The sequence below is a fragment of the Vulpes vulpes genome, chromosome 11 (genome assembly GCF_048418805.1).
Source record: "Vulpes vulpes isolate BD-2025 chromosome 11, VulVul3, whole genome shotgun sequence".
Taxonomy (NCBI): Eukaryota; Metazoa; Chordata; class Mammalia; order Carnivora; family Canidae; genus Vulpes; species Vulpes vulpes.
This window is the reverse complement of record NC_132790.1, coordinates 52,746,461-52,760,951: the sequence shown is the minus strand read 5'-3', so window position 1 is coordinate 52,760,951 and position 14,491 is coordinate 52,746,461. Positions and strand designations below refer to the sequence as shown.

Below are 14,491 nucleotides of genomic sequence, written 5' to 3'. Positions count from 1 at the left end.
TTCAGTGAATAACCTTGGATATATGTATTTTTTTACATTGTTGGAGGTATATTTTTAGGGTACATTTCTAGAATCGGGAATTAGGGTCAGTGCACTAGAGCAACCACTAAACAATTATACAAAGTACTCAAAAACCTGTAGATAACCAAAATTAAATTCTAAAAATATTAAAAGTAATCCCAAAGGAAGATAAGGAAGGGGAAACAGAAAACAGATAATAATAAAATGGCAGACTTGAGCTCTAGCATATCAATAATTACTTTAGATATTCCAATTACGGTAATTAAAGGATGGTGATTGGCAGAGTAGATATAAAAGCATGACCCAACTATATGCTATCTATAAGAAATTCACTTTCATTAGTAAGACATAGGTAGGTTGAAAGTCAAAGGATGGAAAACAATATACCATGCAAAGGTTAATTTAATTTTATTAGAAAAAACTTTTTTTTAGATTTTATTTATTTATATATTCATGAGAGACACAGAAAGAGAGAGAGAGAGGCAGAGACACAGACAGAGGGAGAAGCAGGCTCTATGCAGGGAGCCCGATGCGGAACTTGGGTCTCCAGGATCAGGCCCTGGGCTGAAAGCAGGCGTTAAACCGCTGAGCCACCCGGGCTGCCCTGCAAAGGTTAATTTTTAAAAAAATGTGAATGGCTATATTAATGGCAGATAAGATACACATCAGAGCAAAGAAAACTGCAAAGGGGAACACTATATAATGATAAAACAGTCAATACACCAGAGACTTAACAATCCTAAATGTGTATGCAGCAGGCAATAGAGCTTCAAAATACATGACACAAAAGTGACAGAACTGAATGGATAAAATTGACAAATCTATAACTTTCATTGGAAACTATATAAAATCAAATTACCAAAGAAGATAGCAAGAAAGGAATAAAGGAACTACAAGATAGCTGGAAAACAATTTAACAAAATACCAATACTGAGTCCTTGCATATCAATTATTACTTTAATTTGACTATATTAAGTTATCCAATTAAAAGAATATCTAAATGGATTAAAAAATAAGATTCAGCTATATATTGCCTTCAAGAGACTTCCTTCAGCTTTAAAAACACACTTATGCTGAAAGTGAAGGGATGAAAAGAGCTATTCCATGCAAATGGAAGCCAAAAGACGGCAGGCTATACTTTTATCAGAAAAACTACACTTTAAGTAACAAGAGACAAGGTCATTATATAATGATAAAGAAGTCAGTTCATAAAGAGGATGTGTGTGTGTGTACCCAATATCAGAGCAGCCAAATATATATAGGAAATATTAACAGATCTAATGGTATAAATAGACACCAGTGTAATAAAAATAGGAGATGTGAATATCCACCTTCAACAATGGGGATATCATCCAGCAGAAAATCGGTAAAGAAACATGTGACTTGAACTACACTTTAGACTAAATGTACATAATACATATATACAAAACAATCCAACAGCAGCAGAGTACACTTCTCTTGAGCACATTCTGACCATTCTCAGGATAGATCGTTGTTAATTCACAAAACAAGTAATAAAATATAAGAACACTGAATCAGGCATCTTTCCTAATCAGTATGATATTAGAAATCAATAACATGAGGAAAACTGGAAAATCCACAAATATGTGGAAATTAAACAGCATACTCCTGAACAGCCAGTGAGTCAAAGAAGAAATCAAAAGAGAAGTAAAAAAAAATCTTTGACAAATGAAAATGGAACCACAACATACCAAAATCTTTGGGATACAGCAAAAGCAGTTCTAAGGGGACATTCATAATGATAAATGCCTACATTAAGAAGAAAGGATGTTCTCAAACTTAACTATATGTATACCTCAAAGAACTAGAAAAAGAACAAACTAAGGCCAAGGTTAATGGAAGGAAATAAAGGTCAGAACAGAAATAAGTAGAGACTAGAAAAATAACAGAAAAGGACAAACTGACAAACAGAAGTCAAACTGACTTTTTGGTTTTCAAAAAGATAAAACTGACAAGCCTTTTAGCTACCCTAAGGAAAAAAGACAACTAACATAAATCAGAAATGTAAGAGGAGACATTACAGCTGATAGCACAGAAATACAAAGGCTATTAACAGACTACCATGAACAATTACACACTGATGGGACAATCTAGATGAATAAATTCCTAGAAACATACAACTTACCAAGTTTCAATCATGAAGAAATGGAAAAAGTAAGATTTTGAGTAAGGAGATTGAATCAGTAAAACAAACCAAAACAAACGAAAAACAACTCTCCATAAAGAAAATCCCAGGGCTAGATAGTGTCACTGATGAATTTTACCAAACAGTTAAGGAAGAATTAATACTGCGATGATAAAAACTTCTCAAAGCCTTCCAAAAAAAAATGTAGATGAAGGGACACTTCCAGACTCATTTACAAGTCAAGCATTACTCTGATACCAAAGTCAGACAAGTATATTACAAATACTGAAAATCACAAGACCGTATTCCTCATGAACATAGATACAAAAATCCTCAACAAAACATTAGCAAAGCAAATTCAACTGCACATGATACACCAGGATAAAGTGGGATTTATCCCTGGGATACGATAATAGTTCAACATGTGCATATCAATATGATAATACTACATTAACAGAATGAAGGATAGATATCAGATGATTCAATAGATGCAGATGACAAAATTTAACATCTTTTTGTGATAAAAACTCTCAACACACTAGGTATAGAAAGAATGTACCTCACTATATCAGTGCCCATATATGACAAGCCCACAGCTAACATCATACTCAATGGTAAAAAAGCTGACATCTTTTCCTCTAAGGTCAGGAACAAGGAAATGATGCTTACTGTCACCGCTTTTATTTAGCATAGTGCTGGAAGTCCTTGCCAGAGTGATGAGGCAAGAAAAAGAAATAAAAGACTTTAAAATTATAAATAGTTAAAATAGTCTGTTTGCAGATAACATGATCCAACATACAGAAAACCTTAAAGACTCCACCAAAACCTGTTAGAACTAATAAATGAAGTAAAGTTGCAGAATACAGTATTGACATACAAAAATCAGTTGCATCTTAAAAAAGCATTTGGCAAAGTACAACATACATTCATGATAAAAACTCTCAACAAAATAGGGCTAGAGGGAATGTACCTCAACATAAAAGCTGTATACAAAAACCCCACACCTAATGTTATCCTCAGTGGGGAAAAACAGAGCTTTTCCTCTACTGCCAGGAATAAGACAGGATGTCCACTCTCATCATCGTTATTTACCATAGTACTGGAAGTCCTAGCCACAGCAATCAGAATAGAAAAAGAAATGATGGGATCCCTGGGTGGCGCAGCAGTTTAGCGCCTGCCTTTGGCCCAGGGCACGATCCTGGAGACCCGGGATCGAATCCCACATCGGGCTCCCGGTGCATGGAGCCTGCTTCTCCCTCTGCCTGTGTCTCTGCCTCTCTCTCTCTCTCTCTCTCTCTCTCTCTCTCTCTCTCTCTCTCTGTGTGACTATCATAAATAAATAAAAATTAAAAAAAAAAAAAGAAAAGAAAAAGAAATGAAAGGCACTCAAATTGGCAAGGAAGAAGTCAAGTGATAGTGTGTGTAGAAAACCCAAAAGACTCTAACAAAAAACTGCTAGAACTGATAATAAATTCAGCAAACTCACAGGTTACAAAATCAATGTACAGTAATCTGTCATGTTTCTATACACCAATAATGAAGCAGCAGAAAGAGAAATCAAGGAATAGATCCATTTATAATTGCAACAAAAACCATAAGATACCTAGAAATCTAAACAAAGAGGTGAAAGACCTATACTCTATAAAAACACTGATGAAAGAAATTGAAGAAATGAAATGAAATTCCACAAGAAATGAAAAGACATTCCATGCTCAGAGATTGAAGAACCAATATTGTTACAATGTGTATACTACCCAAAGCAATCTACATGTTTAATGATCCCTATCAAAATGCCAACAGCAGGGGATCCCTGGGTGGTTCAGCCATTTAGCCCCTGCCTTCAGCCCAGTGCTTGATCCTGGAGACCCAGGATCAAGTCCCACATTGGGCTCCCTGCATGGAGCCTGCTTCTCCCTCTGCCTGTGTCTCTGCCTCTCTCTCTCTGTCTCTATGTCTCTCATGAATAAATAAATAAAATCTTTTAAAAAAATGCCAACAGCATTTTTCACAGAGCTAGAACAATCCTAAAATTTTTATGGAACCACAGAATGTGTCTAATAGCTAAAGCAGCCTGGAAAAAGCAAAGAAAAGCAGGAAATATCACAATTCCAGACTTCAAATTATATTACAAAGCTGTCCTGATCAAAACCGTATGGTATTGGCACAAAAATAGATACATAGATCAATGGAACAGAACAGAAACCCCAGAAATGGATTCACAACTCTGTGGTCAACTAATCTTCGATGAACCAGGAAAGAATATCCAATGGAAAAAAGACTCTTCAGCAAATGGTGTTGGGAAAACTGGACAGCAACATCCAAAGAATGAAATTGGACCACTTCTTTACATCCTACACAAATATAAATCCAAATGGATGAAAAACCTAAATGTGAGACAGGAGGGGTTCCTGGGTGGCTTGGTCGGTTAAGTATCTGCCTTCAGCCCAGGTCATGATCTCAGGGTTCTAGGATTGAGCATCGCGTCAGGCTCCATGCTCAATAGAGAGTCTGCTTCTTCCTCTTCTTCCCCCTCTTCTTGTGCACATTCTCTCTCTCAAATAACAACATAACGGAAAATCATTAAAATCTTAGATGAAAAAAAATCTTAATGAGAACAAAGGCAGTAACCTCTTTGACATCGACCATGTAGCAGCTTCTTACTAGATATATCTACTGAGGCAAGGGAAACAGAAGCAAAACTGAACTATTGGGACTTCATCAAGTTAAAAAGCTTCTGCACAGTGAAGGAAACTATGAGTAAAACTAAAGGCAACATATGGAATTGGAGAAGATATTTGCAAAGGACATCCGATAAAGGGTTAATTTCCAAAATCTATAAAGAACTTATCAAACTCAACACCCCAAAAATGAATAATGCAGTTAAGAAATTGGCAGAAGACATGAATAGACATTTTTCCAAAGAAGATGGAAAACAGACACATGAAGAGATGCTTAACATCACTTACCATCTGGGAAATGCAAATCAAAATTACAATGAGATATCACTTCACACCTGTCAGAATGGCTAAAATTAACAATACAAGAAACAGTAGGTGTTGGGGAGGATGTAGAGAAAGGGGAACCCTCTTGCACAGCAGGGATGCAAACTGGTGCAGCCACTCTGAAAAACAGTATGGAAGTTCCTCAAAAAGTTAAAAATAGAATTACCCTATGATCCAGCAATTGCTAGGTATTAACACAAAGGATACAGAAATACTATTTCACAGGTATACATGCACCCTGATGTAGCAGCATTATAAATAATAGCCAAATTATGGAAAGAGCCCAAATGTCCATTGACTGATGAATGAATGAAGAAGATGTGGTATAGATATACAATGGAATATTACTCAGCCATAAAAAAGAATGAAATATCACCATTTGCAAGTGTGGATGGAGCTAGAATATATTATGCTAGGTAAAATAAGTCATTCAGAGAAAGACAAATGCCATATGATTTCACTCATGTAGAATTTAAGAAATAAAACAGAATAGGGAAAAGAAGAAAGAGAAGCAAACCAAGAAACAGACTCTTAACTATAGAGAACAAACTGATAGCTATTAGAGGGGAGGTAGGTGGAGGGACGGGTTAAATAGGTGATGGGTATTAAGGATCATTTGTTGTGAAGAGCACCAGGTATTTGTGGAAGTGTTGAATCACTAAATTGTACTCCTGAAACTAATATCACAGTGTATGTTAACTGGAATGTAAATAAAAACTTAAAACTTAAAATAAAAAATAAATCAGTTGCATTTCCATATACTAACAATGATGTACTTAAAAAAAAGACCTGAAGAAAACAACCTCATTTATAATAACATCAAAAATATACTTAAGAAAAAAATTTACTGAGGAGATAAAAGACTTGTACACTGAAAACCATAAAACATCAGTATAAGAAATAAAAACAAATAGTTTGAAAAATATTATATGTTCATGGAATGGAATAATTATAAAAATGTCTATCTATGTACCCAAAACTCACTATAGATTCAACTCCTATCAAAATTTTTTTGAAAAAAAAATTTTCCGGAAATAGAAAAAATTTTAAAATGCATATGGAACTATGACCTATGACTTGGAATGGCTTAAGGAATCTTGAGTAAAAAGAAAGTAGGATGTGATGTATATATACAATGGAGTATATATTATTCAGCCTTTAAAAACATGGATTAACCTGGAGTATATAATGCTAAGTGAAATAAGGCAGACGGAGAGAGACAAATCTGCATGATCTTACATGTGGAATCTAAAAAAGGCTAATTCAGCAACAAATGAGAATAGTGTTTGTTACCAGGAGATGGGGAGTGGGACAAATGAGATGTTGGCCAAAGGGTATAAACTTGCAGTTATAAGATTATTAAGTTCTGGAGACCTATTTTATAGCATGGTGACTATAGTGAGTAATAAGGAATTGTGTACTTGAAATTTGCTGAGAGTAGATTTTGTGTTCTCTATGTACACACACACATACTAGGTGACATGATAGATGCATTAATTATGTTGATGGTGACCATTATTTCACAATGTATATGTCTAGTAAAACATGTTGTATACGTTAACATCCCTCGGTGTAACTGGGGGGAAAGTGTCAATACCAGTGCTAGCAAGGATGTGGAAAAAGTGTCTCATATGTTATTGGGAATATAAAATTGTGTAGTCATTCTGGAAAATAGTGTAGCAGTTTCTTTAAAAACCGAACATATAAAAATCAAGGACTGCTATTGACTTGCTGGGCATTTATGCTAATTAAATGAAAACTTGTACTCAAAAACTTGTATACAAATGTTCATAGCAGCTTAAATTGTAATAGCCAAAAACTGGGGAGAGAGAACAGATGTTCTTCAGCAGGTGAATGAACAGTTCAGTTGTGGTACATCCATACCAAGGAATACTACTGAGCAGTAAAAATCAGCAAACTGTTGAAACATGAAGCAAGCTGAATTGATCTCAGAAGAATTGTGCTGATTTTAAAAAGCCAGTCTCAAAGGCCATATGCTACATGGCTCCAATTATTTTTTTTTTTAAGATTTATTCATGAGAGACACAGAGAGAGAGAAGGAGAGAGAGGCAGAGACACAGGCAGAGGGAGAAGCAGGCTCCATGCAGGGAGCCCGATGCAGAACTTGATCCCAGGACCCCAGGATCACGCCCTAGGCTGAAGGTGGCACTAAACCGCTGAGCCACCTGGGCTACATGGCTCCATTTATATAACATTCTCAAAATGACAAAGTTATAGATATGAAGAACCGATTAATGGTCGACAGAATATCCTGGGAACAGGGCTTGGGAGATAAATATAAATGGATAGCATGAGGAAATTTCTTTGTGGCAATGGAGCAGTTCTGTATCTGTATTGTGTTGATGCTTACATGAATCTATACATGGAATAAAATTGCGTAGAACTATACACACACAGATGAATGCATGTAGAAAGTGGTGAAAACTGAATAATGTCTATAGTCTAATTAACAGTATTGTAACAATGTCAGTTTCCTAGTTTTTATGTTGTTCTACAATTATATAAGAAATCATCACTGGAAGAAGCTGGACGAAGGGTACCAGGACTGTGTACTATTTTGAAAATTCCTGTGAGTCTATAATTATTTCAAAATAAGTTTTTTAAAGGTAAGTACATAGATACTGCCAAATTTCCCTCCAGAAGGGCTGTACCAATTTTTGTATACAGTATGTATGTATATATATATGTGATGTTTGTATATATGGTATATGTGTGTATGTGTATATGAATTCTGGTATATGTGCATATGTAAACATATAAATACATGCACATATAAAAAACAGACTATTCAGCAAAGCTTTGCTAACAGTGTATTGTCATTTTTTATCTTTTCTAATCTGTTAAGTAACAAATGCTGTTTCAAAGTGTTGTTTGAATTTACATTTCTTTTATTATAAATGAGTTTGAACATTTTCTTTTAATATACTTGAGGGCCATTTTTATACTTTGTGTTGTGAATTGTCTTTTCCCATTTTTGTTAGACTCTAGTTCTTTGTTCCTTAAATGTCAGGAGTTCTTAATATATTGTACTAGACCTTGGTGCTATATAATTACAAATATTTTTTTCCAGTTTGTCAGTTGTCTTTTGGTGCTTTTTGCCATGCAAAAATTTTTATTTTTATTCAACCTAAATTATCAGTGTTTTTTAATTGCCTCAGTTTTGATTCATACTTATTTTTTTATTGCATCTGAATTTTGAGTCATAATTTCCTTGCATCAGAGTTTTGGAGGAATTCACTCATGTTTTCTTCTGGTGTATGGTTTCATTTTATTTTTTTTATTTTTTTATTTTTTTTGGTTTCATTTTATATTTAGGTTTCTAATCTATTTGGAGTTTATTCTTATGTGTGGTGTAAGATAGAGATCTAATTTTTTCCCAAGAGTTTTCCAGTTTCCCCAGCACTATTTATTTAATTTGAGTGATTTGAAATGCTACCTTTTTCACATACTAAATTTCATTTGTGCCTGGACTTTGTATTCTATTCCACTGAACTATTTGTTTATTCCTGCACCAGTTCTACAGTTTTTTAATTATAGAGGCTTTAAAGTATGCATTAACATTTTGTAGAGATAATCTTTTTTTAAAGATTTTATTTATTTATTCATGATAGAGAGAGAGAGAGAGAGGCAGAGACACAGGCAGAGGGAGAAGCAGGCTCCATGCAGGGAGCCTGACGTGGGACTTGATCCTGGGACTCCAGCATCATGCCCTGGGCCAAAGGCAGGCGCTAAACCGCTGAGCCACCCAGGGATCCCCTTGTAGAGATAATCTCCTGGAAAATTTTTCTTTTCAATGTCTTTCTTGTTCTAATTGCATATATGTTTTTACTACATGAACATCAGTATCAACTTCCTAACCCCATGTAGTAGCTTGTTGGTATGTTTATTGGAATTATGTTAAATCTATGAATTAACTTAGCGAGAACTAACAACTTTATAACATTGAGTTCAGTTAAAGAATATGAAATGTTTTCTGTTGTTCAAACTTACATGTTTTTCAGGAATATTTAGGGTTTCTCCCAATAAGTATTTAATCTTTGTTGCCTTTGAGTGTGAGTTTTTCTGTATCATCATATACTGAATTTCTTTATTTTTTGTATACGTAAAGGGCATTTTTTTTGTTTGTAAATTTTATGTTCTAGAAATTTGAAGTCTTTAATGTTTGAGTTAGTTTTGTCTTTGAATCTGTGAGCATTTCCAGGTATACTATCATATCATATATGTGAACAGAGTTTTACTTCTTCTTTATCATTGTTATGCCTGTAAGTAATTTGTTTTATCTAATTGCTTTGGCTCATACCTCTAGTACAGTACTGAATAATAATGGATATAGTGGGCGTCCTTTCATTGTTCCTGATCTTAGTGGAAATCTCTCTAGAATTTCTCATTAAATATAGTCATAGGTTTAGGACTACAGTGTATATATTTAATTGCTTTAAGAAAGTATCTCTCGGAATCCCTGGGTGGCGCAGCGGTTTGGCGCCTGCCTTTGGCCCAGGGCGCGATCCTGGAGACCTGGGATCGAATCCCACGTCGGGCTCCCGGTGCATGGAGCCTGCTTCTCCCTCTGCCTGTGTCTCTGCCTCTTTCTCTCTCTCTCTCTTCTGTGTGTGTATGACTATCATAAATAAATAAAAATTAAAAAAAAAAAAGAGAAAGTATCTCTCAATTCTTTTTTTTTTTTTTTTTAATTTTTTTTTATTTATTTATGATAGGAACACAGTGAGAGAGAGAGAGGCAGAGACACAGGCAGAGGGAGAAGCAGGCTCCATGCACCGGGAGCCTGATGTGGGATTCGATCCCGGATCTCCAGGATCGCGCCCTGGGCCAAAGGCAGGCGCCAAACCGCTGCGCCACCCAGGGATCCCGTATCTCTCAATTCTTATAGTTGTAGGTGAATTGACGTTGAATTTTATCACTTTTTTAATATCTGTGAAAATAATCATGATTTTTTCTCTTAGATTTATTAATTATGGTATATGATACTGATGGATTTTTTTTTAATATTGTAGTTACCTTACATTTGTGAAGTAAATGCCACTTTGTCATGGTGTGTCATTTTAAGGTGATCTTGTATTCTGTCAATGTTTTTTTAAATTTTGAGGTAAAATACATATAAAATTTACCATCTTAACCATTTTTAAGTGTAAAGTCAGTGGTATTAAATACATTCACATCACAACTGTTATCCCCATAACTCTTTTCAATTTGAAAACTGATTCGCTTGTTAATATTTTCTTTAGCTTTTTGCATCATCATTATAAGTAATATTGTTCTACGCTTTTCCTTCTTCTGCCTTTATCTAGTTTAGGTATCAGTGTTATTTATACTTGATTCATGAAAGGAATTAGTAAATTATCCTTTCTCTTTAATACTCTGGAATAATTTTTAGAGGATTGGGACTAATGATCAAAATTGACCCCAAAGTTGGCTGTTATGTGGTACTCTTAGCTTAATGGCATCCTATTCTTTCTCCTTTTTCTTTTTTTTTTCTTTCTGTTTCCAGTTGGCAAAGGATGCTTCTTCTTTCATTTTTGTATTATTTTTTCTTTCCCAGAAGCTATGCATTTTATAGATTGTGTTCTTTAAATCACATATATCTTTTAAGTTCCTGCTGTGTGGGTTGTGTTCTAATTTACCCTTTTTTTTTTTTTTAAGCATTTTTCAAACTTAGTGTGGACTTTGTCTTTGTGGTGGGATTTTTTTTAGTCAACGTTACGGCTGCCTGTTCAGTTTTTCCATGTTTTTGTGTGTGTGTGTGTGTATGTGTTGTTTTGGTTTGTTTCTGCTTATCACAAATCCTTGTGGGATCAGCAAGGGTGGAGTGGAAGCAGGAAAGATCAAGTGCTGGCTTTAATGTTTTTTTCTCCTTTAATTCACAATTATTTTGAAGTTTGTCACTCTCTTAAAATTACCTAAAGGTTGAAAGTATGGTTTCTTGTGGATTTTGCTTTTCCTTTTTGTTGCCTATGGTTTTGGAAGGAAATAGTTTGAGGTAGGTATCTTTGTGTTTGCTGTTTTCTTCATCTCTCAAGAATTTTTATGGTATGTTACTCCATTCCTTTTTTTTTTTTTTTATCCACTCTCTTAGGTATAAACTATAGAACAAGTGAATTAGGGACAATAGTGACTTTTGAAGGGTGAACATAATTAACCCTTTTCTATTATTAAAGGTTACGGATGAGGCAATTTAAAAAGAACTGGAAATGTGATTTAGATTCAGCCTTGAATGAAATAGAGGTATGACACTTATTTTTTTTTTAAATAAATTGCTGAGATCTCTGAAAACCAATAACAAAGAAACTTTGAATAATAGCTCCATTTTATGAAAAGTTTTTTAAACACTGTTGTTATACAGAGAAAATGCTCACAGAAAAGAAGTCTAATGTTTTTTTAATACTTTGAAATGCAAACAATTTCTAAAGTTATAGACTGTTCTAAAAATAATTCTAGAAATAGTTTTTCAGCTTCAAAATTAACACATTAAGGTATAATCTAAGGCTTAGCCTTTAATTCTTGTCACTGAACAGTCTCAGTGCACAAGAAAGTTGACCTTCTTGTCACAATCCCTAAATGTCTGCAGTGTGTGAAATGATAACAGAAAGCCAAGGTCAGTGTGCCCTCTCCAGGCATTTGGAGTATAAGAAATAGAGAACTATCAAGAAAGGAAGGGAGGAAGGGAGGGAGGGAAAGAGGGAGGGATAGGGAAAGGGGAAGGGGAAGGGAAGAAAGAAGGAAGGAAGGGAGAGAGAGAGAGAGAGAAAGAAAAAAAGAAAGAAGAAAGAAATAGAGAACTTTCAAGATGATTTTACTGTTTAGTTTAAGATCATTTTTGTACTCACCTAGTAATTGTTGGTTTAGTCTGAATTAGTATTTATATGCTTGAAAAATCTTTTTTTTTTTTTTTTGGTGTAGAAAATTATTACTTTGTCATAGAAAATAATGGGAAAATGGTAAGTTTACAAAACTTACTTTGTAGTCCCTTTCATAGAAGAAATGTTAATACCCAAAAGGATGGGGCCCAAAATTATAAATGGGGCCAAATAATAGAAAAATGCAATCTCTAAAAGTGTAAACTAATTTATTTCTGTAGAGACAGCTCAAATCATATAGTTAATCATCTGTTTTCCATAAAATCTGTGTCCACTGTCTAGTTCAGGTTTGGGGGTGACATCATTAAGTACATTGGGCAAAGATTATTCAAACAAATGTACATTGCCCATCTGGAATTCATAGATACTTTGGTATAGTCAGAAACACAAATTGTACAATAGCAAGTTATTGATGGAGTATAACACTGTTAAGTTTATAAGATCTACAGATTCTGTTATTAATTTATATATATCTAATGCCTGCATGTGCCTATTCCGTAATATGTTTGTATAAATGACAGCTTTCTTTTTTTTTTGTTTTGTTTTGTTTCTAATAATTCTGATAGCATTGTAAAGAAAAAGGTGACTGGACCAAACTGGGAAATTTATACATTAACATAAAAATGGGCTGTGAAAACTTTGCAGATTTCCAGAGATTTTGTGCTTGTATTGCTGAAACACTAACAAAAGACTGTAAAGAAGAGAGACCAGGTGTTCCATTTTGTGAATTTGCTGAAACAGGTAAAATGTCACTGTTTCGGTCTGAGTATTGTATGTGTTAGGGTGTTGCAGTGTTCTTAACACAAAGGTAGAGTTCTTACTATTTTCCATAATTTTCCATGTTGGAGATAACTTAATATTGCAGATTTCAGATACTTCTTCGCTTTATAAATGTTTCATCTTTTTATTATAAGTTTTGAGTCATTAAAGTTGTTACTATATTCAGTACTATCAGTCAACAAAATTCATATGTTTTTGAGACTTTTTTTTTTTTTTTTTTTGGCATGAGCTCTTCACTGCTATATTCTCTATCAGAAGTCAGCAAACCTTTTCTGCAAAGAGTCAGGAGTAAATATTTGAAACTCCACATGATCACATATGACCACACAATCATATAGTTTTCTTTTCCTTTCAAATAACCCTTTAAAAATAGGGAAACCATTCTTAGCTCACAAGCTGTACGAAAACAGGACACAGGCCAGATTTGTCCTTATAGGCTGTGGTTTGTCAACACACTTATTAGTCTTTGTTCTAGTATCAGTAATTTCATATTAATTTGCCTTTGCTGCCATTTTAAATTACTTTTTCACTTTTTTCCACATGCCTACTTTGTGTTTCAGTTAGCAAAGATCCACAAATTAGTGAAGTTGATAAAACTTTGCTGGGAAGAATTGGAATCAGTGCTATGTACTTCTATCACAAGCTGTTGCTGTGGTCCAAGGTATGTCATTAAATTTTCGTTTTGGCTTGGTACAGAGATTGTTAATCTTACATTTTTAGACAGAATATAGTTAACCCTGCAAGTAAGAAATTTGCTAATAATTGTTACAAGTGACAAAATTAGTCCCAAACTAGTAAGTGAATTATTAGGTAGTGTATTAGGCAGATGTGGAAAGGTAGTAGCATGAGGCCAGCTACCCTGAAGAATCTCAGTATAGGGAGCACTTAGGAAGCTATGCTAAGTATCGTTTATTTGAAGCAACTTTCAACACAGAATTTTGCTACCTCCTATATATTGATAACATTATAATTTTGCAAAAGTTCAAGACACCTTTTTTAAGATGAACCCAGGGAATTCACAATTAACATAACTCCTTAAAATCATCTCCTAGAATGGTCTTGAACACTATATACCATGTATCTTGATATCTACCTTTGAGGTTTAGCTCACCATAGAAGTGGTCTAGTTATTCTGGACCATCCTGAACTACCATTGTTTAGATATCCCTGATGTAGCAGGTGGTTATAGATTCAATAAAGTGAAATAAAGTAGAGAACAGGAAAATCTAAAATAGAATTAAGTGCTGAGGGATGAATGGAGCAGTTGAGAGTCAATACTGAATCAGCTATTATAATGTATCTTTCGTTACTTCCTTCTTCTTATAAAAAGGTTATTTCATAACTGAGTATGTTCAATAACATTTAAGTCCATGGTCATTCATACTATACAAATTCATGGATTTTTTTTTTTAATTAAACAAAACAGCAACAGAATCCTTATACATAAGGTCTCCAGTCTCCAAGGTCAAGAGGTTAGCACTCACTGTGTGGTAGGCCTGGGATAAGCAGAATGTACCTTGTCCCTGGTCTCACAGTTTAGCTTAAGGTTCATCATAGCATTAATTTCTTGGATATTTAGTGCTTGAGAAGTTGAGGACAACATAACAAATTCTTTTCGACAAAGACTTTGCTGAAATTTTTATTTCTAT

The 14,491-nt window shown here is 34.3% G+C and overlaps 1 protein-coding gene across 1 annotated transcript in view; it reads left to right on the top strand.

The window, feature by feature from the left end:
* Positions 1 to 14,491, top strand: part of TOPAZ1 (testis and ovary specific TOPAZ 1) — an 80,425-nt gene that overhangs the window by 44,684 nt on the left and 21,250 nt on the right. The window contains exons 13-15 of the mRNA XM_026016403.2: positions 11,364 to 11,430; positions 12,629 to 12,803; positions 13,403 to 13,503. Of these exons, the coding sequence (XP_025872188.2) occupies positions 11,364 to 11,430; positions 12,629 to 12,803; positions 13,403 to 13,503 (343 nt within the window). The remainder of the gene's footprint in view (positions 1 to 11,363; positions 11,431 to 12,628; positions 12,804 to 13,402; positions 13,504 to 14,491) is intronic.